The following is a 27,902-nucleotide window of genomic DNA, read 5'->3' as shown; positions in this document are numbered from 1 at the left end:
ATTGAAAATGGGTCGTGGATTGGTATTCCAGCATGACAATGACCCAAAACACACGGCCAAGGCAACAAAGGAGTGGCTCAAGAAGAAGCACATTAAGGTCCTGGAGTGGCCTACCCAGTCTCCAGACCTTAATCCCATAGGAAATCTGTGGAGGGAGCTGAAGGTTCGAGTTTCCAAACGTCAGCCTCGAAACCTTAATGACTTGGAGAAGATCTGCAAAGAGGAGTGGGACAAAATCCCTCCTGAGATGTGTGCAAACATGGTGGCCAACTACAAGAAACGTCTGACCTCTGTGATTGCCAACAAGGGTTTTGCCAAGTACTAAATCATGTTTTGCAGAGGGGTCAAATACTTATTTCCCTCATTAAAATACAAATCAATTTATAACATTTTTGACGTGCGTTTTTCGGAGTTTTTTGTTATTCTGTCTCTCACTGTTCAAATAAACCTACCATTAAAATTATAGACTGATCATTTCTTTGTTAGTGGGCAAAGGTACAAAATCAGCAGGGGATCAAATACTTTTTTCCCTCACTGTACATCTGTTGAACGTGAATAACCAGTGACATCTACATCTGTAGAACATGTAAAACCAGTGGCATCTACATATATAGAAAATGAAGAAACAGTGGCATCTACATTTGCAGAACATGAAGAACCATTGGCATCTACATCTGCAGAACGTGAAGAACCATTGGAATCTACATCTGCTGAACGTTAAGAACCAGTGGCATCCACATCAGTAGAACGTGAATAACCAGTGGCATCTACAGCTGCAGAACATGAAAAACCAGTGGCATCTACATCTGCAGAACGTGAAGAACCAGTGGCATCTACATATGCAGAACGTGAAGAACCAGTGGCATCTACATCTGCAGAACGTGATGAACCAGTGGCATCTACATCTGCAGAACGTGAAGAACCAGTGGCATCTACAGCTGCAGAACATGTAGGATCAGTGGCATCTACATCTGCAGAACGTGAAGAACCAGTGGCATCTACATCTGTAGACTATGAAGAAGCAGTGGCATCTACATCTGCAGAACGTGAAGAACCAGTGGCATCTACATCTGTAGAATATGAAGAACCAGTGGCATCTACATCTGCAGAACGTGAAGAACCAGTGGCATCTACATCTGCAGAACGTGAAGAACCAGTGGCATCTACATCTGCAGAACGTGAAGAACCAGTGGCATCTACATCTGCAGAATGTGAAGAACCAGTGGCATTTACATCTGCAGAATGTGAAGAACCAGTGGCATCTACATCTATAGAATATGAAGAACCAGTGGCATCTACATCTGCAGAACGTGAAGAACCAGTGGCATCTACATCTATAGAATATGAAGAACCAGTGGCATCTACATCTGCAGAACGTGAAGAACCATTGGCATCTACATCTGCCGAACGTAAAGAACCAGTGGCATCCACATCAGTAGAACGTGAATAAGCAGTGGCATCTACAGCTGCAGAACATGAAAAACCAGTGGCATCTACATCTGCAGAACGTGATGAACCAGTGGCATCTACATCTGTAGAACACGAAGACCAGTGGCATCTACATCTACAAAACGTGAAGATCCAGTGGCATCTACATCTGTAGAACGTGAAGAATCAGTGGCATCTACATCTACAGAACATGTAGAACCAGTGGGATCTACATCTACAGAAAATGTAGAACGAGTGCCATCTAATCTGTAGAACGTGAATAACCAGTGCCACCTACATCTGAAGAACGTGAAGAACCAGTGGCATCTACATCTGTAGAAAGTGAATAAACAGTGGCATCTACATATGTAGAACGTGAAGAACCAGTGGCATCTACATCTGCAGAACGTGAAGAACCAATGGCATCTACATCTGCAGAACATGAAGAACCAGTGGCATCTACATCTGTAGAACATGTAGAACCAGTGGCATCTACACCTGCAGAACGTGAAGAACCAGTGGCACAGAACGTGAAGAACCAGTGGCATCTACACCTGCTGAACATGAAGAACCAATGGCATCTACACCTGCAGAACGTGAAGAACCAGTGGTATCTACATCTGCAGAATGTGAATAACCAGTGGCATCTACATCTGCAGAACATGTAGAACCAGAGGCATCCACATCTGCAGAACATGAAGAACCAGTAGCATCTACATTTGAAGAACGTGAATAACCAGTGGCATCTACATCTGCAGAAAGTGAAGAATCAGTGGCATCTACATATGTAGAACGTGAAGAACCAGTGGCATCTACATCTGCAGAACGTGAAGAACCAGTGGCATCTACATCTGCAGAACATGAAGAACCAGTGGCATCTACATCTGTAGAACGTGAAGAACCAGTGGTATCTACATCTACAGAACATGAAGAACCAGTGGCATCTACATCTGCAGAACGTGAAGAACCAGTGGCATCTACATGTGTAGAATGTGAAGACCAGTGGCATCTACACCTGCAGAATGTGAAGAACCAGTGGCATCTACATCTGCAGAACGTAAAGAACCAGTGACATCTACATCTGCAGAACGTGAAGAACCAGTGGCATCTACATCTGCAGAACTTGAAGAACCAGTTGCATCTGCAGAACGTGAAGAACCAGTGGCATCTACATCTGCAGAACGTGAATAACCAGTGGCAGCTACATCTGCAGAACGTGAAGAACCAGTGACATCTACATCTCAGAACGTGAAGAACCAGTGGCATCTACATCTGCAGAACGTGACGAACCAGCGGCATCTACATCTGCAGAACGTGAATAACCAGTGACATCTACATCTGCAGAACGTGAAGAACCAGTGACATCTACATCTGCAGAACGTGAACAACCAGTGGCATCTACACCTGCAGAACGTGAAGAACCAGTGGCATCTACATCTACAGAACATGAAGAACCAGTGGCATGTACATCTGCAGAACGTGAAGAACCAGTGGCATCTACATCTGCAGAACGTGAAGAACCATTGGCATCTACATCTGCAGAACGTGAAGAACCAGTGGCATCTACATCTGCAGAACGTGAAGAAACAGTGGCATCTACATCTCTAGAACGTGAAGAACCAGTAGCATCTACATCTGCAGAACGTGAAGAACCAGTGGCATCTACATCTGCAGAACGTGAAGAACCAATGGCATCTACATCTGCAGAACATGAAGAACCAGTGGCATCTACATCTGTAGAACATGAAGAACCAGTGGCATCTACATCTGCAGAACGTGAAGAATCAGTGGCATCTACATCTGCAGAACGTGAAGAACCAGTGGCATCTACATCTGCAGAACGTGAAGAACCAGTTGCATCTACATCTATAGAATATGAAGAACCATTGGCATCTACATATGTAGAATATGAAGAACCATTCGCATCTACATCTGCAGAACACAAAGAACCAGTGGCATCTACATCTGCAGAACGTTAAGAACCAGTGGTATCTACATCTGCAGAACGTGAAGAACCAATGGCATCTACATCTGCAGAACGTGAAGAACCAGTGACATCTACATCTGCAGAATGTGAACAACCAGTGGCATGAGACCTCCTTTGCCAGTAACAAGATATAGAAATAGGTTTTACCCTTTTAACTGGCACAAAAACTGACAGCTTTATTCAAGGCATCATGTTTGCAATAACCACAACACAAGCAGTCAAAATGCAAACAAAAAAGACAACTCTGATAATAATATGCACTGTCCTTGAATTTGATTGGTCCACACCCGAGACAGCTTTTCTTAGAGCCTAGTCTCTATTGGTGTTGGACCAGAAGACGCCAAAAGGCGTACAACTCAGAAACAGCGCACTATCAGAGTATTGAGGGCTCGGGGTGAGCATTTACATTATGAGACCTCCTTTGCCAGTAGCAAGATATAGGAATAGGTTTTACCCTTTTAACTGGCACAAAAACTGACACCTTTATTCAAGGCATCATGTTTCCTACAACCAGTGGCATCTACATCTGCAGAACGTGAAGAACCAGTGACATCTACAGCTGCATAACGTGAACAACCAGTGGCATCTACATCTACGAACACAGACCCTCTGGAACCTAACTCGTTCGTAAGTAGAGGTAAGTCCCTGTATAGTGTAGTGTGTATAGTCGTGTAGTGTGAATAGTAGTGTTTATAGTATTGTAATATGTATAGTAATGTGTATATATTAGTGTAGTGTAAATAGTAATGTAGTATATAGTAGCGTCGTGTGTATAGTAGTATAGTGTCTATGGTAGTGTAGTGTGTATAGTAGTGTATATAGTATTGTAATATGTATAGTAGTGTTGTATATAGTAGTGTAGTGTGTATCGTAGTGTAGTGTATATAGTAATGTAGTATATAGTAGCGTAGTGTGTATAGTAGTGTCATGTATAGTAGTACTGTGATGAAATTAAATATGTTGGTTCTTCACGTTCTGCAGATGTAGATGCCACTGGTTCTTCACGTTCCGCAGATGTAGATGTACATGCCGTACAAATCTAGAGGAGTAAAGTTGGATAAATCGACTTACGAACACAGATCTCTGGAACCTGACTCATTCGTAAGTAGAGGTAGTCCCCGGTATATATATAAATGCAAAAAAAATATTTAATTTCATCACTTAAAAAGCTGGACATCCGTGACGCGCGAAGCACTTTGCGGCCCTTTGGATTCCTCCCGCCGCGGCTTAAAGATTCCGATTCCCCGACCCCGTCGTTGGCGTGACGTTGCTACCGCTGAGCGACGTGGCCACCCGTGCCACACACGCTGCCCTCCCGTCCTGTTTGCGTGTCGCTGCCTCGTCGCCGTAGTTGTTGTGGCATGGTAACGGTTCGGCGCTTCGCTGCACTAGCGACACGGCGAGCCGGGGTTTTGATTCCCGCTCACGGCCACCAATGCCACCGGGTGATGATCGTCTGAACCGGTCAACGGGCGTCCCCTAGGTCGATTCAGCCTCAAATGCGTACCTGGTGCGGCGTGACGATTGTCTGAACCGGTCAACGGGCGTCCCCTAGGTCGATTCAGCCTCAAATGCGTACCTGGTGTGGCGGTATGTAGCGAACGTTGCCGCCGGGGAGACTAAGGCGTGGTGGTGTGAGCAATCCACCCTCTGCTGTGTCGTGCCGCCCTTCATGGGTGCCGCTGCTCGCCACTACCAGCACTCGCCCCTAAGTCTGCCACAGGCGACACGGCGGGGGATATTTGTCTCTGTTGTAACGTTCTTACCCCATGGCCCCTACTACTGGACATCTGTGATGCACTAAGAGCTTCACAGCTCTTCGGATTCCCCCTCCCGCTGCTGAAGTATGGATATTCTGATGCTGAATTGGCGAGGACAATTCACAATTTATTCAATTGATTCCACCACCCACCCTCACCACCCTCCCCCACCATCCACCTCGCCTCACCCCTCTCCCTATCACCACCCTCCCCCACCACCCCTTCCCAACCTCCGCACCCCCCGTCCCCCCCCATCTTGCTCGTCGTTGGCCACTGACAAACTCGACGGGCGACCGAGACTCTCGCCCCTGCGCTCTAAACCAAATCTCCCGCGTGATTTTTTTTTTTACGATGTCCCGGACGGGAAGAGATTTTAACGGTCTAAACCCCTGACGGAGCGCAGCTCAGCTTGCCCGGCTGGAGGAGGCATTCGTGGACAAGCCCTACCCGGACCCACATCGACAGCTCATGCTCGCTCTTGCCACCAACATCTCGGTGTGGAAGGTCAAGGTAAGTCCCCCCCCCCACCAACCACGTGGTGGTAACCTCAACGCTAGGGTGGGAGGAGCAGAAGTAGTCGTTGGCTTTAGTGACCGATCTTACTGGAGACGGTGGTCATGTCTGGTTGCTAGACCATCGCACACACAGACACACGTAGACACACACAGACACACGTAGACAAACACGTAGACACAGACACGTAGACACACAGACACACGAAGACACACGTAGACACACACAAAGATCCCCCATATAGCCTTAACAGACTGTAGGGGCAAGTGCTGTTAGCGAGCACCTATGAAGGCCGGAACAGTACACGAGGGGGTGGGTGGCCAGCACCACGCCTGACCGCCTTTGTCTCCCTAGTGGCGATGTTTACACACCGTTCCAGGTACTCATTTGAGGCTGAGTCGACCTAGGGGAGGCCCGGGACCGGTTCAGATAATCGTCACTGGTGTTGGGAATCGAACCCGGGTCGCCAGGTTCATAGCGCAGCGCGCTAACCGCTACACTACAGACACAGACACACGTAGACACACACACACAGACACATACAGACACACACAGACACACGTAGACACACAGACATATGTAGACACACAGACACACAGACACACGTAGACACACGTAGACACACAGACACAGACAGACACACGCAGACACACACAGACACACGTAGACACACACAGACACACGTAGACACAGACACACGGAGACACGTAGACACACAAACACACAGACACACGTAGACAGACAAACGTAGACACGGAGACACGTAGACACACACAGACACGTAGACACACGGAGACACACGTAGACACACAGACACACGCAGACACACACAGACACACGTAGACACACACAGACACCACGCACACCGCTGGATGATTTTGTTATTGCGGTTCTCGTCAAGAATTGGTTCCAAAACCGACGAGCCAAGTGGCGACGGCTGGAGCAGGAAGCGGCGTGGACGACGCACGTCACCGAAGCCAGGAACGCCGTCGCCACGGACGCCATCACCCCCGCCACGGCCACCAGCGTCACCGTCGCCACGGCCACCACCACCACCGTCACCACCGCCACGGCCGCAATGAACCGGTAATTGGCATCGGCTCGCTCTGCGGGTCTGCGGAGAGCGGTGAGCGTCGAGCGGTGAATGGTGAGCGTCCACAGAGCGTCCAAGCGAGGCGTCATCCATCCCACGTCGATGAACGGACAAGTTCAGCCTTGCAGCTCTTGACTCGCCTCACACTCATGGGACCCACGGTGGCTATGAGATGTTGACTACCTCGCCTGGTGTACAGGAGGTCGTGGGTTTGATACCAACCCTGATGATGCCTGCTGCTGTATATTTAGAGTCTGCGTCTGTCATCATCACGGTGGCTATGAGATGTTGACTACCTCGCCTGGTGTACAGGAGGTCGTGGGTTTGATACCAACCCTGATGATGCCTGCTGCTGTATATTTAGAGTCTGCGTCTGTCATCATCACGGTGGCTATGAGATGTTGACTACCTCGCCTGGTGTACAGGATGTCGTGGGTTTAATACCAATCCTGACGATGTCTGCTGCTGTATATTTGGAGTTGGCGTCTGTCATCATCATCACGGTGGCTATGAGATGTTGACTACCTCGCCTGGTGTACAGGAGGTCGTGGGTTTGATACCAATCCTGACGATGCCTGCTGCTGTATATTTAGAGTCTGCGTCTGTCATCATCATCACGGTGGCTATGAGATGTTGACTACCTCGCCTGGTGTACAGGAGGTCGTGGGTTTGATACCAATCCTGACGATGCCTGCTGCTGTATATTTAGAGTCTGCGTCTGTCATCATCATCATCATCACGGTGGCTATGATATGTTGACTACCTCGCTTGGTCTACAGGAGGTCGTGGGTTTGATACCAACCCTGACGATGCCTGCTGCTGTATATTTAGAGTCTGCGTCTGTCATCATCACGGTGGCTATGAGATGTTGACTACCTCGCCTGGTGTACAGGAGGTCGTGGGTTTGATGCCAATCCTGACGATGTCTGCTGCTGTATATTTAGAGTCTGCGTCTGTCATCATCATCACGGTGGCTATGAGATGTTGACTACCTCGCCTGGTGTACAGGAGGTCGTGGGTTTGATACCAACCCTGACGATGTCTGCTGCTGCATATTTGGAGTCTGCGTGTCTCATCACGGTGGTTATGAGATATTGACTACCTCACTTGGTCTACAGGAGGTTGCATAGATAATCCCCATGGTCGCGTGGAGTCTCTGTATCTCCATGAGTCTCTATGTATCTCTATGAGTCTCTATGTATCTCTATGAGTCTCTATGTATCTCCATGAGTCTCTAGGTATCTCTATGAGTCTCTATAGTACATAGAGATGCATAGAGACTCATAGAGACACATAGACTCATGGAGATACATAGAGACGCATAGAGACACATAGACTCATAGATATACTTACAGACTCATGGAGATACATAGAGACGCATAGAGATACATACTCATAGCGATACATAGAGACTCGTAGAGATACATAGAGATACAGAGAGACTCATAGAGATACATAGAGACTCGTAGAGATACATAGAGACTCAGAGATACAGAGAGACTCAGAGATACAGAGAGACTCATAGAGATACATAGAGATACATAGAGATGCATAGAGACTCATAGAGATACATAGAGACTCGTAGAGATACATCGAGACGCATAGAGATAGATAGAGACTCATAGAGATACATCGAGACGCATAGAGATACATAGAGATGCAGAGAGACTCGTAAAGATACATAGAGACTCAGATACAGAGAGACTCATAGAGATACATAGAGACTCATAGAGATACAGAGAGACTCATAGAGATACATAGAGATACAGAGAGACTCATAGAGATACAAAGAGACTCATAGAGATACATAGAGACTCATAGAGATACATAGAGACGCATAGAGACTCACGGAGACTCATAGAGGTGCGTGTAGTGCCGTCGTTAGAGCAGCGGCCAAACCTCCGCCTCCACATTTACAGGCAGCGGCAGCAGCAGCAGCAGGTGAAGCGCGAGATCCACACGCGCTCCTCCAACCCCCACGTGGGAGCCAGCACCGCCAAGGTGACCGGCGTACAGACACCAGAACCTCCATCCGCTCCACCTCCATCTACTCCACCTGCATCTACTCCACCTCTATCTACTCCACCTGCATCCACTCCACCTGCATCTACTGCACCTGCATCTACTCCACCTGCATCTACTCCACCTCCTGCACCTCCATCTACTCCACCTCCATCTACTCCACCTCCATCCGCTCCACCTGCATCTACTCCACCTGCATCTACTCCACCTCCATCCGCTCTACCTCCATCTACTCCACCTCCATCTACTCCACCTCCATCCGCTCCACCTCCATCCGCTCCACCTCCATCTACTCCACCTGCATCTACTCCACCTGCATCTACTCCATCTACTCCACCTCCATCTACTCCACCTCCATCTACTCCACCTCCTGCACCTCCATCTACTCCACCTCCATCTGCTCCACCTCCATCCACTCCACCTCCATCCACTCCACCTCCATCTACTCCACCTCCATCTACACGTAGACACACAGACACACGGAGACACACGTAGACACACACAAACACAGACACACAGACACACGTAGACACACACAGACACACACAGACACACAGACACACGTAGACACACACAGACATGTAGACACACAGACACACACAGACACGTAGACACACGTAGACAACAACAACCGCCATTCGCCACTAAGTGCCGGTGACGTCACCACGATGCTTGTGCACCCTGAGGCCACGTGAAGTGTCGAACGCCCGCTGGCAGGAGGTCACGGGGCAGACCCAGGTGCCACGGGTCCACTGACTGAGATGACTGGCTGATGCACCACCTGTGCCCCCTACTGTGCCAACCTGCTGTGCTTTAGCCACCCGGCACTCCGCTCGTTGTTGTGAGCGTCGCTCCTCCGCCCTCCGTTGTTGTTGGAGGGCGACTACCTCCAACTGCCCAGTAGCGTCCTTCACGCGCCTCCTCCACAGAGGCCGATCTTGACACCGCTGGTACCAGTCATCGGCAAGTCCACTCAGTTCCACGTCCTCCTGTACCACATCACTCCATCTCTTCTCTAGCCCGTGCCGCGCCCGCTTAGCCCCCTCAATCCGGCCGAACAAAAGCTGTTTCGGCATGCGGTGGCTGGGCATGCGGGCTACATGACCCAGCCATTGCAGCCTTGCCCGCCGGAGGAGCTCACCGATGGGACCTTGCCCAGATCTTTCAAGGATTTGTGAGCTCCTCACACAATCCAGTCTGGTTAAACCCAGGATGGATCGTAGGCAGGCCAGCCTAAATGTTTTTAACCGGCGAAGATGTTCCATTAGGGGGGTCCATGTTTCGCAAGCGTAGAGAAGGGAGGGAATGACCGTGGCCGAGAAGACCTGAAGCTTAGTGCGGAGCGACAGACCAGGTAGCTTCCACACAGCGTTACGCAACCGATGAAAAGATATTGCCGCTCGACTGATTCGGAGTGAGACCTCTGCTGTTAACCTTGAGCCAGTCATAAGCACACTGCCCAGGTATGGGAAACTCTCCACTCTCTCCACAACTGCCCCATCACCGATTGGGAGTTGTGGGGGTGGAGTGTCCGATGGTACAAAATACCCAGGCAGGTGCTTAGTTTTGGTGGGGCTGATGGTAAGGCCCCACCTCTTAGTGGCACGCTCCAGTCTCAGCAGCAGCGTCTCCAACTCCTCCTCTGAATGAGCAGCTATTACCAAATCATCAGCATACATAACGTGGTTGAGCAATAGGGAGCCATCCCTTGACCGCACCCGGGCATTGATCAGCCTCCCATTATATCTGTACCATATGGAGATTCCCCCGGTACAGCTATTGAAGGCTTCACGAACTACGTGGTCAAAATAGATGTTAAACAATGTGGGAGCCAGAGGACATCCCTGTCGCACCCCAAGGTGTACAGGGAATGGCTCTGACTCCCGGCCACGTAGTTTTACCCGGGCCCGCTCACCATCATGAAGGTCCTTAATGATCGTGAGCAGAGGGTCAGGTACTCCAAAAGCACGAAGAACAACCCAGAGCCCAGGCCTACTGATGGTATCATAGGCCTTGACCAGGTCAATAAAGCAGAGATGTAGGTCTTGTTGGAATTCCCTACACCTCTGCTGTAGCAGACGGACAGAAAATATGGCATCTGTGCAGGACCACCCTTTCCTGAAACCGCATTGGGGCTCCGCAAGCCTCTCCTCAGCGTAACTGGCAAGGCGATGCTGAATAATCCTTGCCAGGACCTTTCCCGGCACACTGAGGAGTGAGATGCCCCTGTAGTTACAGTCTGTGCGGTCCCCCCTTCTTAAAAAGGGGGACCACCAGGGCATCCTTCCAATCCTGTGGAACCCATCCAGTGGTCCAGACCGTTGTTATGATGTCATATAGGGCAGTCTGTGCACAAACGCCACCCTCCCTCAGCATTTCGCTTGGGAGATCATCTCTGCCCACTGCCTTTCCTGGTCTCAGACTCCGGATTGCCTTCAGTACTTCCTCAACAGATGGCACCTCAGCCAGCCACTTACAGGGGGTGACTTCTTCCAATATTTGAGGCACCGCAGCCTCAGCAGGGTCATCCTCACTTTGTGCCACGATGTTTTCCTGGCTGAGGGATTTTCCGTCCCCCAGGACCTCACAGAAATGCTCAGCAAATCTGCAAACCTGTTCCTGGGGGTCGGAGATTGGATCACCGTTTTTTCCCCTAATGATGGTAATAGGTGTGGCGCCGCAGGTTACTTTTTTGATGGAGTTAAATAGAGATTTGTGATCACGGGCCACTGAGGCAGACTCCATCTCCTCAGCAACCCGCAACCACCACCCATCCTTGCAGCGCCTCACGGCTCTCCGAACCTCCGAGCGAAGGCTGCGGTAAGCCTCCTCATTCTCTGACGTGGGATTCTGTAGCCGATGACAGTGGGCCTGTCGCTTTTTCTCAACCATCCTGAACACCTCCTCTGTCAGCCAGGGTCTCTGGGGAGGTCTGGACCGCGTACCCAAAGCAGCCATTGCAGCTGCATGAGTCACACTCCTAAACCTCGCCCATTTACCCTCGACATCAGGAGGAGTCGGGGACGATGTCAATCCCAGCCGCAAGCGATGATGAAATTCTCGCTTGCAACTTTCATCAGATAACTGAGACCAGGCCACATTAGGTTGGAATGCGGTCCTGGGTGTACACCCACCACCGGAGTGGAAGAATGGCAGGCGCATCTTACAGATGACTAGTCGATGGTCAGAGGGCAGATCAGCTCCACGGTAGGTCCTGGTGTCAAGGACATGGGCTCGCATCCGCTGGTCCGTCACTATGTAGTCCAGCAGATGTTCTTGCTTGGACCCGGCATGCATCCATGATGTTGTGTGGATGCGCCGATGCCGGAACAGCGTGTTGGTAATTACAAGTCCATGGGCTGCACAAAAATCTAGCAGCCTCCTACCGTTGTTATTGAGCTGATCTGGCCCATGCCTTCCAATCACTCCAGACCAGGTGCCAGTATCATGACCAACTCGGGCATTGAAGTCACCCAGCATGATGACTCTATCCCGAGGGGCCACTTTAGCCAGCACCTGTGACAGGTCATTTAAGGCATCTGACTCATCGGCTTTGCCTGCATCCCTCCACGGATGTTCATCTTCGGTGGGGGCATAAGTAACCACGACCACCATTCCTCACCTCCGGTTGATGGGAAGGCGAGCCCAAAGTAGCCTGGGGCTTACAGCTTCCCACACCTCACCGCCACGCTCCCACGCCCCCTTCATTCTTTTGTTCAAAAGAAGAGCCACTCCCTGTTGTTTGGCAGTCTCCTGCCCCGAGTAGAGGACTGTCCACCCCTCATGGTGGCAGGAGCCAGAGCCGGTCCACCGGACCTCCTGAATGCCACATAGATCCAGGCGGTACCGGTCCAGCTCCCGACAGAGGAGTGGCAGCCTCTCCTCCGCAGTGAGCATTCGAACATTCCACGTGGCCACCCGTAGTGGCTTTTCGTTGTTTCTGGAGGAGCCCCGAGGGTAGATATTCAATATCCTGGCTCCGCCAATTGGGGTTTGGTCAGGAGACGTCATAGACGCCTGGCCCCCCGGGGCCTCCGGCACAAGCTTATTAGTTACATATTTCAGTTTAACTCGTGGTTTAGTGGTAATTAATTGAAGGTGGAGGGGTTACCAGCCCCTCGCACCCATCCAGAGCCCCCGTTTAGCCCCTGTGGTGGACACATATGCCATGAGGGGAGGAGCCAATCAAAATTGGACCTCCCCCCACAGCACTGTCCACGACAGAGTTGCCCGTCCGGCACCGCGAGGAGGTAAGGGGTTGTTTTGCCGGACACACGTAGACACACAGACACAGACAGACACACGTAGACACACACACACACACGTAGACAGACACACGTAGACACACACAGACACCACGCACACCGCTGGATGATTTTGTTATTGCGGTCCTCGTCAAGGGTTGGTTCCAAAATCGACGAGCCAAGTGGCGACGGCTGGAGCAGGAAGCGGCGTGGACGACGCACGTCACCGAAGCCAGGAACGCCGTCGCCACGGACGCCATCACCCCTGCCACGGCCACCGGCGTCACCATCGCCACGGCCACCACCACCACCGTCACCACCGCCACGGCCGCAATGAACCGGTAATTGGCATCGACTCGCTCTGCGAGTCTGCGGAGAGCGGTGAGCGTCGAGCGGTGAATGGTGAGCGTCCACAGAGCGTCCAAGCGAGGCGTCATCCATCCCACGTCGATGAACGGACAAGTTCAGCCTTGCAGCTCTTGACTCGCCTCACACTCATGGGACCCACGGTGGCTATGAGATGTTGACTACCTCGCCTGGTGTACAGGAGGTCGTGGGTTTGATACCAATCCTGATGATGCCTGCTGCTGTATATTTAGAGTCTGCGTCTGTCATCATCATCACGGTGGCTATGAGATGTTGACTACCTCGCCTGGTGTACAGGAGGTCGTGGGTTTGATACCAATCCTGACGATGTCTGCTACTGCATATTTGGAGTCTACGTGTCTCATCACGGTGGCTATGAGATGTTGACTACCTCACTTGGTCTACAGGAGGTTGCATAGATAATCCCCGTGGTCGTGTGGAGTCTCTGTATCTCCATGAGTCTCTATGTATCTCCATGAGTCTCTATGTATCTCCATGAGTCTCTAGGTATCGCTGAGTCTCTATGGTACATAGAGATGCATAGAGACTCATAGAGACACATAGACTCATGGAGATACATAGAGACACATAGACTCATAGATATACTTACAGACTCATGGAGATACATAGAGACGCATAGAGATACATACTCATAGAGATACATAGAGACTCATAGAGATACATAGAGACTCAGAGATAGAGAGATTAATAGAGTTACATAGAGACTCGTAGAGATACATAGAGACTCAGAGATACAGAGAGACTCAGAGATACAGAGAGACTCATAGAGATACATAGAGATACATAGAGACGCATAGAGACGCGTAGAGATACATAGAGACTCGTAGAGATACATCGAGACGCATAGAGATACATAGAGACTCATAGAGATACATAAGAGACACATAGAGATGCATAGAGATACAGAGAGACTCATAGAGATACGTACTCGTAAAGATACATAGAGACTCAGAGATACATAGAGACTCAGAGATACATAGAGACTCAGAGATACAGAGAGACTCATAGAGATACATAGAGACTCATAGAGATACATAGAGACGCATAGAGACTCATGGAGACTCATAGAGGTGCGTGTAGTGCCGTCGTTAGAGCAGCGGCCAAACCTCCGCCTCCACATTTACAGGCAGCGGCAGCAGCAGCAGCAGGAGAAGCGCGAGATCCACACGCGCTCTGCCAACCCCCACGTGGGAGCCAGCACCGCCAAGGTGACCGGCGTACAGACACCAGAACCTCCATCCGCTCCACCTCCATCCGCTCCACGTCCATCTACTCCACTTGCATCTACTCCACCTCCATCTACTCCACCTGCATCAACTCCACCTGCACCTACTCCACCTCCATCTACTCCACCTGCATCTACTCCACCTCCTGCACCTCCATCTACTCCACCTCCATCCACTCCACCTGCATCTACTCCACCTGCATCTACTCCACCTCCATCTACTCCACCTCCATCCACTCCACCTCCATCTACTCCACCTGCATCTACTCCACCTCCATCTACTCCACCTCCATCCACTCCACCTCCATCTACTCCACCTCCATTAACTCCACCTCCATCTACTCCACCTCCATCCGCTCCACCTGCATCTACTCCACTTCCATCTACTCCACCTCCATCCACTCCACCTCCATCTACTCCACCTGCATCTACTCCACCTCCATCTACTCCACCTCCATCCACTCCACCTCCATCTACTCCACCTGCATCTACTCCACCTCCATCTACTCCACCTGCATCCACTCCACCTCCATCTACTCCACCTGCATCTACTCCACCTCCATCTACTCCACCTCCATCTACTCCACCTCCATCCACTCCACCTCCATCTACTCCACCTCCATCTACTCCACCTCCATCTACTCCACCTCCTGCACCTCCATCTACTCCACCTCGATCTACTCCACCTCCATCTACTCCACCTCCATCCACTCCACCTCCATCCACTCCACCTCCATCTACTCCACCTCCATCTACTGCACCTCCATCTACTCCACCTCCATCTACTCCACCTCCATCTACTCCACCTGAATCTACTCCACCTGCATCTACTCCATCTACTCCACCTCCATCTACTCCACCTGCATCTACTCCACCTCCTGCACCTCTATCGACTCCACCTCCATCCACTCCACCTGCATCTACTCCACCTCCATCCACTCCACCTCCATCCACTCCACCTCCTGCACCTCCATCCACTCTACCTCCATCTACTCCACCTCCATCCACCCCACCTCCTGCACCTCCATCTACTCCACCTCGTCCAACCCCCATCACCTGCACCACCACCCCCACCCTCCTCCTTCCCCATTCTCCTCCCCCCTCCTGCACCGTTCCTGCACCACGGCATCAATTCAAAGGTCGAAGTTCATCCGTCGCTGTAACAGTGACGGGGATTATCTGAACGGCACCCGGGCCTCCCCTAGGTCGACCCGGCCTCAAACGAGCGGGGGGGGGAGCTCCTGGTGGTTCCCCGCCGGTTGGCCCCGCCGCCCGGCCACCCCCCGCCGGCATCCCGCCGGTTGCGGAGCTCTCAAGCGCCGCCGCTCGCACAGTCGGTGCCCACGCATCCCTGGTGGCGGTGGCGGCGGCGACGGTGACGACGGTGTTGGTGATTGTGGCGACGGTGACGACGGTGTTGGTGATTGTGGCGACGGGGACGACCACGGCCGCCGCCGCTGCTGCTGCTTCTACGAGCCGTCCTGAAATAGGCCCTCGTCTGTAACGACGTCGCCGCACTCGACCGCTCCTTCAACATCGCCGCACAAGTGAACCGCTCGGCACAGCTCGGTGGTGGTGGTTGTTATGGTGGTAGTGGTTATGGTGGTGGTGGTGGTGATGGTGGTGGTTATGGTGGTGGTGGTTATGGTGGTGGTTATGATGGTGGTGGTTATGGTGGTGGTGATGGTGGTGGTGGTTATGGTGGTGGTTATGATGGTGGTTATGATGGTGGTGGTTATGGTGGTGGTTATGATGGTGGTGGTTGTGGTGGTGGTGGTTATGATGGTGGTGGTGGTTATGGTGGTGGTGGTTATGATGGTGGTGGTGGTTATGGTGGTGGTGGTGGTTATGATGGTGGTTATGGTGGTGGTGGTTATGATGGTGGTGGTTATGGTGGTGGTTATGATGGTGGTGGTTATGGTGGTGGTTATGATGGTGGTGGTGGTTATGGTGGTGGTTATGGTGGTGGTGGTTATGATGGTGGTGGTGGTCATGATGGTGGTGGTGGTTATGATGGTGGTTATGGTGATGTTGGTGGTTATAGTGATGGTGGTTATGATGGTAGTTATGATGGTGGTGGTTATGGTGGTGGTTATGATGGTGGTGGTGGTTATGGTGGTGGTTATGGTGGTGGTGGTTATGATGGTGGTGGTGGTCATGATGGTGGTGGTGGTTATGATGGTGGTGTTGGTTATGGTGATGGTGGTGGTTATGGTGGTGGTGGTTATGATGGTGGTGGTTATGATGGTGGTGGTGGTTATGATGGTGGTGGTAGTTATGATGGTGGTGGTGGTCATGATGGTGGTTATGGTGGTGGTTATGGTGGTGGTGGTTATGATGGTGGTGGTTATGATGGTGGTGGTTATGGTGGTGGTGGTTATGATGGTGGTGGTGGTGGTCATGATGGTGGTGGTGGTTATGATGGTGGTGGTGATTATGATTGTGGTGGTGGTCATGATGGTGGTGGTGGTTATGATGGTGATGGTGGTTATGATGGTGGTGGTGGTTATGGTGGTGGTTATGGTGGTGGTGGTTATGATGGTGGTGGTTATGATGGTGGTGGTTATGATGGTGGTGGTGGTTATCATGGTGGTGAGAGTTATGGTGGTGGTTATGATGGTGGTGGTGGTTATGATGGTGGTGGTTATGGTGGTGGTGGTTATGATGGTGGTGGTGGTTATGGTGGTGGTGGTCATGATGGTGGTGGTGGTTATGATGGTGGTGGTTATGGTGGTGGTGATTATGATGGTGGTGGTGGTTATGATGGTGGTGGTGGTTATGATGGTGGTGGTGGTCATGATGGTGGTGGTGGTTATGATGGTGGTGGTGGTTATGATGGTGGTGGTTATGATGGTGGTGGTTATGGTGGTTATGATGATGGTGGTGGTGGTTATGATGGTGGTGGTGGTGGTTATGATGGTGGTGGTGGTGGTTATGATGGTGGTGGTCATGATGGTGGTGGTGGTTATGATGGTGGTGGTTATCATGTGAGTTGTATTAGCACTCCACTGAGATTGACGTTCCACAGTGATTTATAATAAAGGCTGTTACGAGTTCTACCCGCCTCGTGATTTACAATTCCATTTACGTATGAAGAAGGTGCGCAGATCCGGACAGTAAATACGTTTATTTTTTTTTATTAAACTCATGATATTTAATAAAAAAAATTAACTGAGGTAAACTACCTTAGCCCTCAGGTCTATATGCGTAAAAGAGAAGCGTGTGTATTCCCGTAATATGAGCACCGTATTTTCCCGCATATAACCCGCATACGCATACACACCCCGTGTCAGCATGCGAGCTCGCATGCTGACAAGGGGTGTGGGCGACTCAAGCTACATAGAGCGACATTAACCTGGGGCTGCTGCTACTGCTGATAGCGGGTGGTGGTGGCTGCTGATAGTGGGTGGTGGTGGTGGTGGCTGCTGCTACTGCTGATAGCGGGTGGTGGAGGTGGCTGCTGCTGCTAGCGGGTGGTGGTGGCTGCTGCTGATAAGAGGTGGTGGTGGTGGTGAGGGCTGCTACTGCTGATAATAGGTGGTGGTGGTGGTGGTGAGGGCTGCTACTACTGATAGTGGGTGGTGGTGGTGGTGGCTGCTGCTGCTAGCGGGTGGTGGTGGTGAGGGCTGCTGCTAGCGGGTGATGGTGGTGAAGGCTGCTGATAGCGGGTGATGGTGGTGGTGAGGGCTGCTGCTAGCGGGTGGTGGTGGTGGTGAAGGCTGCTGATAGCGGGTGGTGGTGGTGAGGGCTGCTGATAGCGGGTGGTGGTGGTGGTGAGGGCTGCTGATAGCGGGTGATGGTGGTTGTGGTGAAGGCTGCTGATAGCGGGTGGTGGTGGTGGTGAGGGCTGCTGATAGCGGGTGGTGGTGGCTACTGCTGATAGTGGGTGGTGGTGGTGGTGAGGGCTGCTGCTAGTGGGTGGTGGTGGTGGTGGTGAGGGCTGCTGATAGCGGGTGGTGGTGGTGGCTACTGCTGATAGTGGGTGGTGGTGGTGGTGGTGAGGGCTGCTGATAGTGGGTGGTGGTGGCTGCTGCTGCTAGTGGGTGGAGGTGGTGGTGAGGGCTGCTGCTAGTGGGTGGTGGTGGTGGCTGCTGCTGATAGCAGGTGGTGGTGGTGGCTGCTACTGATAGTGGGTGGTGGTGGTGGTGGCTGCTACTGCTGATGGTGGTGGCTGCTGCTGATAGCGGGTGGTGGTGGCTGCTACTGTTGTATATGAGCCTTTTCCAAAATTGATATTAATAATATTTGTGTCATATATAATATATTTTTTAACAAACAAAAAAAAATAAAACCCGTAAGCCAGGCACACGAAAAACCAGATGTCGATCATAAACAGACCATTAAAAAATAAAGAAATAATAAAACTCTCGAGGCGAGGATGTTAGCAGCTATCTGCGAAGATCTCCAGATGAACAAGAGTTTGATGTGCCCTAAGGGAGGTCACGCAGAGGGAAGCCCTCCGCAAGCCAGAAACGAGGATGCCCACGGGTTAAACCATATATATATTTTTTCCTTTGTCATTAAAACAACGGTTCAAATTTAAAATGCAATAACAAGAATAAGCTAAAGTTAGCGGTCCTCGCGCTCACTCCAATCAAGACCAGGCCGCCAGATACATCAGTGAATTATTATCCAATAATTCGCTATCAAATGATTTTTACCTTTAATACTTTTACTGTTAAAACAAAGCTTGGAGACAAAATACCGAGTCACATCAAAGGTTATCGAGAAGGAATGAGGCGAACGGGCAAACTTACGAAAGAGTTTAAACAATATCCCAAGCAACCCCGACCACCTTTGTCTCTCTCACAGCGCGGAGAAGCAGGAATAACACCTTATCACAAGGGGCCATCTGGAAAAGCCAGCCGGGTTTGATGAGGAGACACACCCCACCCCACACACGGCAACCAGGCAAACAAAGTTTTAAAGAAAATTGCAATATAACAATAATAACGTGTTAACCTTAAACGATATTCCATTATAGAACCTTACAGAACCAAGGGATATGGATTCCAACAATCTGGAAACGGACCTCTTAAACTCAGGATGAAAATTATTTTTCTTTCTAATAACTCCATCATATCAATGTGAACCTCGGTAACCCGAGAGGGGTGTCGGGAGGACGTAGTTACAAACACGAGTCTTGGCGAACATGGGACCAAATGGTATTTGAGAAATATAAAGTCGAAAGTATAAAGAGATAGGTACTCCCGACCACCTTTGTCTCTCCCGAAGAGCGCGAGAGAGGAATTTCACGCCAGGGCAAACAGATCATTATCGCAGGAACCATCTGTACACACACACGAACTCACACACACAGACCCCGCCCCCCCCCACCCCCCTTTTCCACTGCGCAGAGAGAATTGTCTTTGAATATAACGGTCAGCCGCATTTTCAAAAGTCAGTGACGTTAAGTCAAGAGTCAAGACAGATCAGCGAGTCAAGACGTCCACAGGACGAGCAGTCGCATGGAGCGGCTGGCTCTGAGCCTCGCTGAGTAACGAGGATCGCTGAGTCGCGATGTATCAACAAAAGTGAGTCATACAGCAGTGGAGGAAACCTGCTGTCAGCGAACCAGCACGGCCACTCACTCAACTGAAGAAAAAGCTTGGCCAGCCGCCAACAAAGTATCAGCGAATCAGCGCTGAGAGCACTCGAGCATCTCCACAAAGAAAGCACGTGCAACGTGGCTCAACCAGCAGCGGAAAAGCACGAGCAGCCGCCAACAACTTCAGCAAACCAGTGACCAAGCGCGTTCGCGCATCTTCAAGGAGAGGGAGCGCGCGCCACCAGCGTGCCATCAGCACCAGCATCAGCACCAGCGCGTGCCAACAGCGCGCCACCAGCGTGCCACCAGCACCAGCGCGTGCCAACAGCGTGCCACCAGCGTGCTACAGCGCGCAACTTCGCGTCACCAGGGCTGAGAGGGAAGCGGCCCGGCACTCAACACCCATCGGCGCGACGACGGCGAGCGTCGTGCTGGCTCATCCAGCCAGCGGTGGACAGAAACTGGCAGTCGTTCGTATGCCCCTCCCCCACACTCCCTCCTCACTCCCCCACCGCTACACAACGAACAAACATTTTTTTTTGACAAGGAAATCAACCTAGGCGTTTGCTCAACGCAAGAAATCAACAACCCTCCCATTAAACATACAAGACTCATGATAACTGCGTCAACTATTAGCTGATAACGAAAAACATCGCCACCCATTGAGTTACGTTGATGAGGCAATCAGAATTATTTCAGTCGAACGCTTTAATTGCATAATCATTGATGAATCAATGAACGAACATCGCCGTGGTACTGTGCTGACGATTTCAAGCATAATAATTTCGCATATCAGAATGTGTTAAGGATTGGATACGAATCAAAGACCGAGTGCCGTGTTGTGTAATCATTCAAGAATACGAGTTTGCATATTATAAGGTTAAGGTTTTGATAGAATAGTTCGCATGTTTTTAATCTCTCTCTCAACAACCGATCGATTGCATTACGCGTCGGGAATTAACCACAGGTGCCGCTATTGAGGTGAAACAACGCAATCGTGATGGTATCATGTTAACGCTGTGTTGAAATTCCAACATCCCGAGATTGAGTTTTCATATTATCCAAAAATTAAAGTTAGCTAGAAAATAAAATTGATCAAAGCAGAAGGTTTGTGTGTGATTCTTCCTGAAATTCTGAATAATATTGTTCTGCGTATGAGATCTGAATCCTGGGGACCTATCATAAGCACACTATCACCACACATAATCCATAACACACATAATTCATGTTAAATCGAGAGTAATCGTATCCTTATCGATAATACGGAATTAAAGAGCAGAGTCGAATCGACTCTCTCTCATTCACGCTCACAACGCCTGCGTCACTGCATACGATTAATTGCGTTATTCCAATTCATAACAATCCTCGTCACCGAGGCTCGACCTGATAATCCATAACGACCTGCATTATCATATCCACGCCCACTCGCATAAATTAATACGATTATCTCTCGAATCAGCATAATTTATGCGCATAATTACACTGATTAACATAATTTCAGATACATTATGCAAATCTCAAATTGCATTTAATTTTCATTATTTTCATCAATTTTCATAACACCTATATATACAACACTACTGCTGCTAGTGGGTGGTGGTGGTGGTGAGGGCTGCTACTGCTGATAGCGGGTGGTGGTGGTGGTGGTGGCTACTGCTGATGGTGGTGGTGGTGGCTGCTACTGCTGGCGGTGCTCAGGTTTGGCGACGCCGTTTCTCATTTTCCTTTCCCTCATTCCTCCCTCCGAGACTCTGCGTCTGCAAAACTTCACTCATCGCGAACGCCTCCTCATCATCATCCTCTCCCCGGGCCTCCTCCTCATAGCTGCAGATTGCCCCTTGCACCATTGCGGCTCTAGCAGCAGTAGCAGCAGTAGCAGTAGCGCTGCCATCAGCACGTGAGGAGAGAGGAACAAAATAAAGATAAGTTATATAAATATTAATAGAGAAAGACAAAGTAATAAGAGCGCTGTTGTGGACACGAAGTTGTACACACACCGTGCAGTCGTGTACACAATATAGAGGAGTGGTCGCGGGCATGACGTCACGCTCGCCTCCGGGGCGCGTATGACGTCACGTCTGGTGCCGTCATACGCGCCCGGGGGGGCGGGATGACGTCACGTCCCACAGGGATACATCAGGGGGAGAGAGAGCCCGTGACGTAAGCGGGGTCGTAGCCGGAGTCGAGGGGTCGCCGCAGGGTGGAGCGGAGGGGTCACGGGGTCAGGGGGTCACAGGAGGAGTCGGGGAACAGCGCCGGGGCTGGGGGTGGCTGCGGGGCTCCTCGTGGCCGGCCGTGATTGGCTGATCCCACGGCCGGCCACGAGGAGGCAGCACGGGGCAGAAGTCGGCTGTGGAGGGAGCCCCGCGGGAAGTTGCTTGGGACCCCGTGGGAACTTGCTTGGGGCCCCGTGGGAAGTTGCTTGGAACCCCGTGGGAAGTTGCTTGGAACCCCGTGGGAAGTTGCTTGGAACCCCGTGGGAACTTGCTTAGAACCCCCTGGGAAGTTGCTTGGAACCCCGTGGGAACTTGCTTGGGACCCCGTGGGAAGTTGCTTGGAACCCCGTGGGAAGTTGCTTGGAACCCCGTGGGAAGTTGCTTGGAACCCCGTGGGAACTTGCTTGGAACCCCCTGGGAAGTTGCTTGGAACCCCGTGGGAACTTGCTTGGGACCCCGTGGGAAGTTGCTTGGAACCCCGTGGGAAGTTGCTTGGAACCACGTGGGAACTTGCTTGGGAACCCCGTGGAGTGTGTCGTGACCACCAGGCTAGCTACACTAGTTACCACGTGACTGGTGTAGCTAGCCAGGTGGTGACCACCAGGCTAACTACACTAGTCACCACGTGACTGGTGTAGCTAGCCAGGTGGTAACCACACGGAGCGCGTGCGTGTGTGTGTGCGTGCGAGTACGTACGTTTGCCTGTGTGCGTGCGTGCGAGTCTGTGCGTGTGCGAGTATATAGGGCCACCGCACAACACAACGCCATTTCAAACCGCGTGGTTTCTTTTATTCGAACGCAACTTTGAAGGGGGCGAGGGTCTAAACCGAACAAACAGGAGAGAGGGGGGCACCATCGGTCGAACGTGGACTCGCCGCCCACACGCCGGCTGTGGCGAGGACGCAGCATCTCCTCCTCTGCTGTCGTTGCTGCTCCACTCAACGGATGCCGAAACGGCGAAGGAGGCGGCTTCAACGGCGCAGCACAAACACAGCAGGGAGACGGCTTCTTCAACTGAACAACGAACACTACCACCCACCGTGGTCACCATGATGTCGCCGCGTCCTGGCACCCCACGGTAGCCCCGCAGGCGGCTGGGCGGGACGGTGAGCGGCTCGGCAACGGGAAGAGTTCGCGAATTTAAATCCTGCTCGTGCAAAACAAAAGCAACGGTGCATTTTGACGGTCAGCAGGTGAAGACCCCCCCCCCCGCTCGCTGAGCTGCTGCTGCTGCTAGCTGCCAGCTGCCGATGACGACCACGAGGGACGATGACCGTTTGGCCAAATGATCCCGTTGAAATGTAAATTTGCCGACGGTCTAGCGACAACGTAACCGCGTCGTTACGGGTCAACGCCACCACCTCCCCGACGACGGCGTCGCCAGGCAGGGCGTCCTCCCCGACGACGGCGCTTCACGAGCCCATTGGGGGAACCGCGGACGCGTCGTCGTCGACGTCGGTGACGTCCACGGTCACCACGGTGACGGCGCTCGGCGAAGTCGCCGCCCCTCCGGCGGCGTCGTCGTTGTCGTCGTCGCTGGCGGCGGCCGCCCACACCGTCAGGTAGTGGTGGCGGCGCTTCTCGTAGTCCAGGGCCTTCGCCGCGACGCGTATTACGCCTGGGCACACGCGGCACACGCGACGCACGTCTGTGAGACGGAGAGACGGAGACACACGGACGGGGGAACCCCCCCACGGCCCGAGGGGACCGCCGCCTGCGCCCCGCGCCGCGTCTCTCACCGAGCCTCCGGTCGACGTCGAAGGCCCCGAGCTCGTTGCCGCCGGCGATGCCGTAGCTCACCGCGCCCCCCCCGCCGAGGACGGCCGCCACGGCGACGACCACGGTGCCCGGCGCTGCGTCTTCCGGCACGGCGGCGCGGTAGGCCAGCCGCCGGAACGCCGGGGCGGCGGCGACGCCGCGCTCGTCGTCATCGTCGTGCAGGGACACGGAAATCACCGCGGTGGAGGACGCCGTCGCCGAGGCTCCGCCGCCGCTGTGGGCGAGCACCGTGAGGTTGTAGACGTCGCGGCTCTCCAGCGGACGCTTGACGGTGATGACGCCCGAGCGGCCGTCGATGGCGAAGCGGTCGCCGGCAGAGTTCAGCAGAGAGTGAGTCACCCTGCGGTGGGGGCCTACAATACACGGCGACGACAACAACAACGGCCGTTCGCCACCGAGTGGCGGCGACGTCACCACGGCGCTTGTGCCAGGCCAGGTGCACGTTGGGGACACGTGGAGTGTCGAACGCCCGCCGGCAGGAGGTCACGGGGCAGACCCAGCAGGTGCCACGGGTTCACTGACCGAGACGAGTGGCCGATGCACCACCTGTGCCCCCTACTTTGCTTCAGCCACCCGGCGCTCCGCTCGTTCTTGTGAGCGTCGCTCCTCCGCCCTCCGTTGTTGTTGGAGGGCGACTGCCTCCAACTGCCCAGTAGCGTCGTTCACGAGCCTCCTCCACAGAGGCCGATCTTGACACCGCTGGTACCGGTCATCGGCAAGTCCACTCAGCTCCACGTCCTCCTGTACCACATCACTCCATCTCTTCTCTAGCCCGTGCCGCGCCCGTTCAGCCCCCTATATCCGGCCGAACAGGAGCTGCTTGGGCTTGCGGTGGCTGGCCATGCGGGCCACACGACCGAGCCAACGCAGCCTTGCCTGCCGGAACTCACCGATAGGAACAAAGATCCCATGTGCCAAAGATCCCATGTGTAGCCTCAGGCTGTAGGGGCAAGTGCTGTAAGAGAGCAGCACCTATGAAGGCCGGCACCGTGGCACACGAGGGGGTGGGTGGCCAGCACCACGCCTGGCCGCCTTTGTCTCTCGAGTGGCGATGTTCGCCAGGTTCGTAGCGCTGCGCGCTAACCGCTACCCATAATGTACACACACACGCGCACATACACACTCAAAGTCACGCGCGCGCGCGTGTGTACGTCGTCACCGTCGCCACCGTCGTACCCAGGTCGGCGTCGACGGCGCGCGCGCTCGTCACCACCGTCCCCACACCGGCGTGGCTCAGGCGCAGGGCGACGGCGTGGGGGGGCGACCCCGTGTTGAAGCGCGGGGCCGAGTCGTCCACGTCCTCCACCCTCACGAGGACCTCCGCCCGGCAGGAGCGGCCGCCGCCGTCGGTCGCGGCCACACCAAGCGCGTGGGCCGGGGCGGCCTCGCGGTCCAGCGGCACCAGCGTGAATAGCTCCCCTACGCGGGGCCACGCCGACGAGAGAGACGTTAACTACCTCGCCCGCTACACAGGAGGTGGACATGAAATTTTATCACAACCCCGACGGCTGCGAGAGCGTGATGGAGAGAGCGCGATGAGCGTTACCGCTGACGGGGTCCAAGCGGAAGAGATTCGCTCCGGCACCGTGCAGCGAGTACCCGATGGTTCCGTTAGAGCCGGAATCGGAGTCACGGGCTGAAACCCTCAGCAGGAAGACTTGTGGGGCGACGTCCTCCCGCACGGTGACGTTGTACCACAGCTGGGGCACCGTGGCGACAGCGGTAGTGCAGTGAGCCCAAAGGTGAGGGAGAGCCGGTAGTCGAGGCGACACTTATTTAACAGTAACTATAGCACAGGGCCCCTTACGCCCGCCATCTGGGGAGGTGTGGCCTCCGGGCTATCGTGTCCTATCGACTGGGACCACGTACACTCTCAGCCCTGCGGCTAGGGGCCCTAGGGGGAGGCTACTTTGACCCGACCCGGCCAAGGTCCTTGGGTCCGACCACTTTCCCTCACAGCCCCGGCCCTTACAAGGACAGTGGGTCTGGGGGTTCCCAGGGTCCTACTCTAAGCCCGGTCTCCAGTCTTCAACTTGAGAACTGCGGAACCCATTCAGGGGTCCGGCTTTTATACCCTGGCAACGCCCTCTCCGCCCCTGGCCACGCCATCTCCGCCCCTGGCCACGCCCTCTCCGCCCCTGGCCACGCCTTCCTTCCAGAGTGTTCCAGGGGATCCTAGAATATTCCCACAGCCCCCTTATTTGGGTCTTGGGAACCCCGGTGGCCCACATACCACCCCCTACTGGCGTCTGTCCGCCAGTGCAGGTAAGTATACCGTGTGTTCATGGCGTTACAGCAGTACGGTGGTGTGGTAGGGTATGACGAGTCTGTGAGCCTGTGTGGCGAGTCTACGGTTACGGGTACCTTGTCACACATGGGGCCGTTGTCGTTGACGTCCAGCACGGTGACGGCCACGACGACCGTCCTCACCAAGGTGCCGTCGGTGGCCATCACCAGCACGTGGTGGCGTTCCTGCTCCTCCCGGTCGAGCGGCCGCTCCAGGCGCAGCGTCCACTCGCCCCCCCTCTTGACGGGGCCGAGGGAGAAGTGGCCCAGCGGGTCGCCGCCTGTGGCCAGCGTGGACGGGGGGTGGGACGCGGACGTCGCTCGCCGTCGAGACGGAGAGTGTGACGAAGAGAGTGTGATGAAGAGAGTGTGATGACGAGAGTCGGTTTAATGCAGAGGCTTCCGCAACCAACTGTGAATGCGGTGGTGGGTTCACTCCAACACAACAGGTGTAGTGGCGTACTAGTAGACTACACTATACACTACTGCACACTACCTGTCAGGTGGTACGTAAGATCCCGGTTTTCCGGCGCGGCGTCCGCGTCGTCCGCCTGGACGACAGCCAACGCCAGGCCGGGCGCGGCGTCCTCCGGCACTCGGACGTCGATCACCGAGGCCGAGAACCGCGGGGGGTGGTCGTTGGCATCGCTCACGATGACGAGCACCTTGGCGATGGCCGGCGGGCGCTCGGGGCGTGCCGGGTCGAAAGCCTCGACGAGGAGGTGGTGCCGGTCACGGGCCTCGCAGTCCAGCCGGCTCAGCGTGCTCACCCAGCCGCTGCGGGCGTCCACCATGAAGAGCGGCTCCGCTTCTCCGGCGTCGCCGCTCTCGCGTGGCTCGACCAGGTTGTACACCGGCTGGGCACCGCCGTCTCGGTCCGTCGCTGAGGGACGGGTCGGGGGGAGGATGGGGGGAGTGGGGGGGGTGTTGTATGTAGGCCTTTTTTCCAAAATTGATATTAAGAATGATTTTGCCAATATTTTTTTTTTATCAATCATGGTGTCGCTTGGAGGCCAGAGGGGGTGAGGTGAACACCCCTCCCTCCCCTCACAGCAACAGCCTCTTACACACAACCGAGGGACGGAGATAAGCCATAAAAGAATCAAACCAGGGTGAGGCTGAACAGCAGATGGCTTAATAAATCAGAACACACACGGACACACGTACAACCAACCCCCCCCCCCCCCTCACAACACAGAGCGAAATCAAAGGAAGTTCCGATCCTTGGTGAGAAGGCGGCAGAGGAAGAAATTTGGCATAAGAAGAGAGACACGAGCCATACGTCGTCATCACAGCTACCGGCGGCAGAAGACGGCGACCAACTAGCGAAGACGACGGCCAGCCACCGAGGGCGATCAAAGAGTTCTGCAACGTCAAGCCATCAACGTCGAGAAAGGGCGGAAAGCGCCAAGCA

The 27,902-nt window shown here is 53.3% G+C and overlaps 2 protein-coding genes across 4 annotated transcripts in view; one reads left to right on the top strand and one right to left on the bottom strand.

Annotated features, from left to right (window-relative positions):
• The first annotated feature begins 129 nt into the window (after positions 1 to 129).
• Positions 130 to 16,368, top strand: LOC142920225 (uncharacterized). 3 transcript variants are annotated; one of them, XM_076062711.1, is made up of 8 exons: positions 130 to 4,052; positions 4,430 to 4,516; positions 5,579 to 5,685; positions 6,590 to 6,774; positions 8,701 to 8,782; positions 13,204 to 13,388; positions 14,561 to 14,642; positions 15,865 to 16,367. In XM_076062711.1, exons 3-8 carry the CDS (start codon positions 5,644 to 5,646, stop codon positions 16,036 to 16,038), a joined length of 750 nt encoding a protein of 249 aa, XP_075918826.1. In that variant the 5' UTR covers positions 130 to 4,052; positions 4,430 to 4,516; positions 5,579 to 5,643; the 3' UTR covers positions 16,039 to 16,367. The 3 variants fall into 3 exon arrangements, with proteins under 3 accessions (XP_075918826.1, XP_075918825.1, XP_075918827.1); XM_076062710.1 differs by having other exon boundaries at positions 4,397 to 4,516; XM_076062712.1 differs by lacking the exon at positions 4,430 to 4,516 and having other exon boundaries at positions 15,865 to 16,368.
• Positions 16,369 to 23,187: 6,819 nt separating this feature from the next.
• Positions 23,188 to 27,902, bottom strand: part of LOC142920185 (protocadherin Fat 1-like) — a 66,970-nt gene continuing 62,255 nt past the window's right edge. The window contains exons 16-22 of the mRNA XM_076062652.1: positions 27,788 to 27,853; positions 26,985 to 27,371; positions 26,567 to 26,769; positions 25,749 to 25,902; positions 25,379 to 25,621; positions 24,163 to 24,555; positions 23,188 to 24,041 (exon numbers count right to left, since the gene is read on the bottom strand). Of these exons, the coding sequence (XP_075918767.1) occupies positions 23,836 to 24,041; positions 24,163 to 24,555; positions 25,379 to 25,621; positions 25,749 to 25,902; positions 26,567 to 26,769; positions 26,985 to 27,371; positions 27,788 to 27,853 (1,652 nt within the window). The 3' untranslated portion in view covers positions 23,188 to 23,835. The remainder of the gene's footprint in view (positions 24,042 to 24,162; positions 24,556 to 25,378; positions 25,622 to 25,748; positions 25,903 to 26,566; positions 26,770 to 26,984; positions 27,372 to 27,787; positions 27,854 to 27,902) is intronic.

Source organism: Petromyzon marinus, unplaced genomic scaffold, assembly GCF_048934315.1.
Source record: "Petromyzon marinus isolate PM22_M1 ecotype Great Lakes invasive population unplaced genomic scaffold, UKy_Petmar_22M1.pri1.0 PM_G_Scaffold_7, whole genome shotgun sequence".
Lineage (NCBI taxonomy): Eukaryota > Metazoa > Chordata > Hyperoartia > Petromyzontiformes > Petromyzontidae > Petromyzon > Petromyzon marinus.
This window is presented reverse-complemented; position numbering and strand designations above follow the sequence as displayed.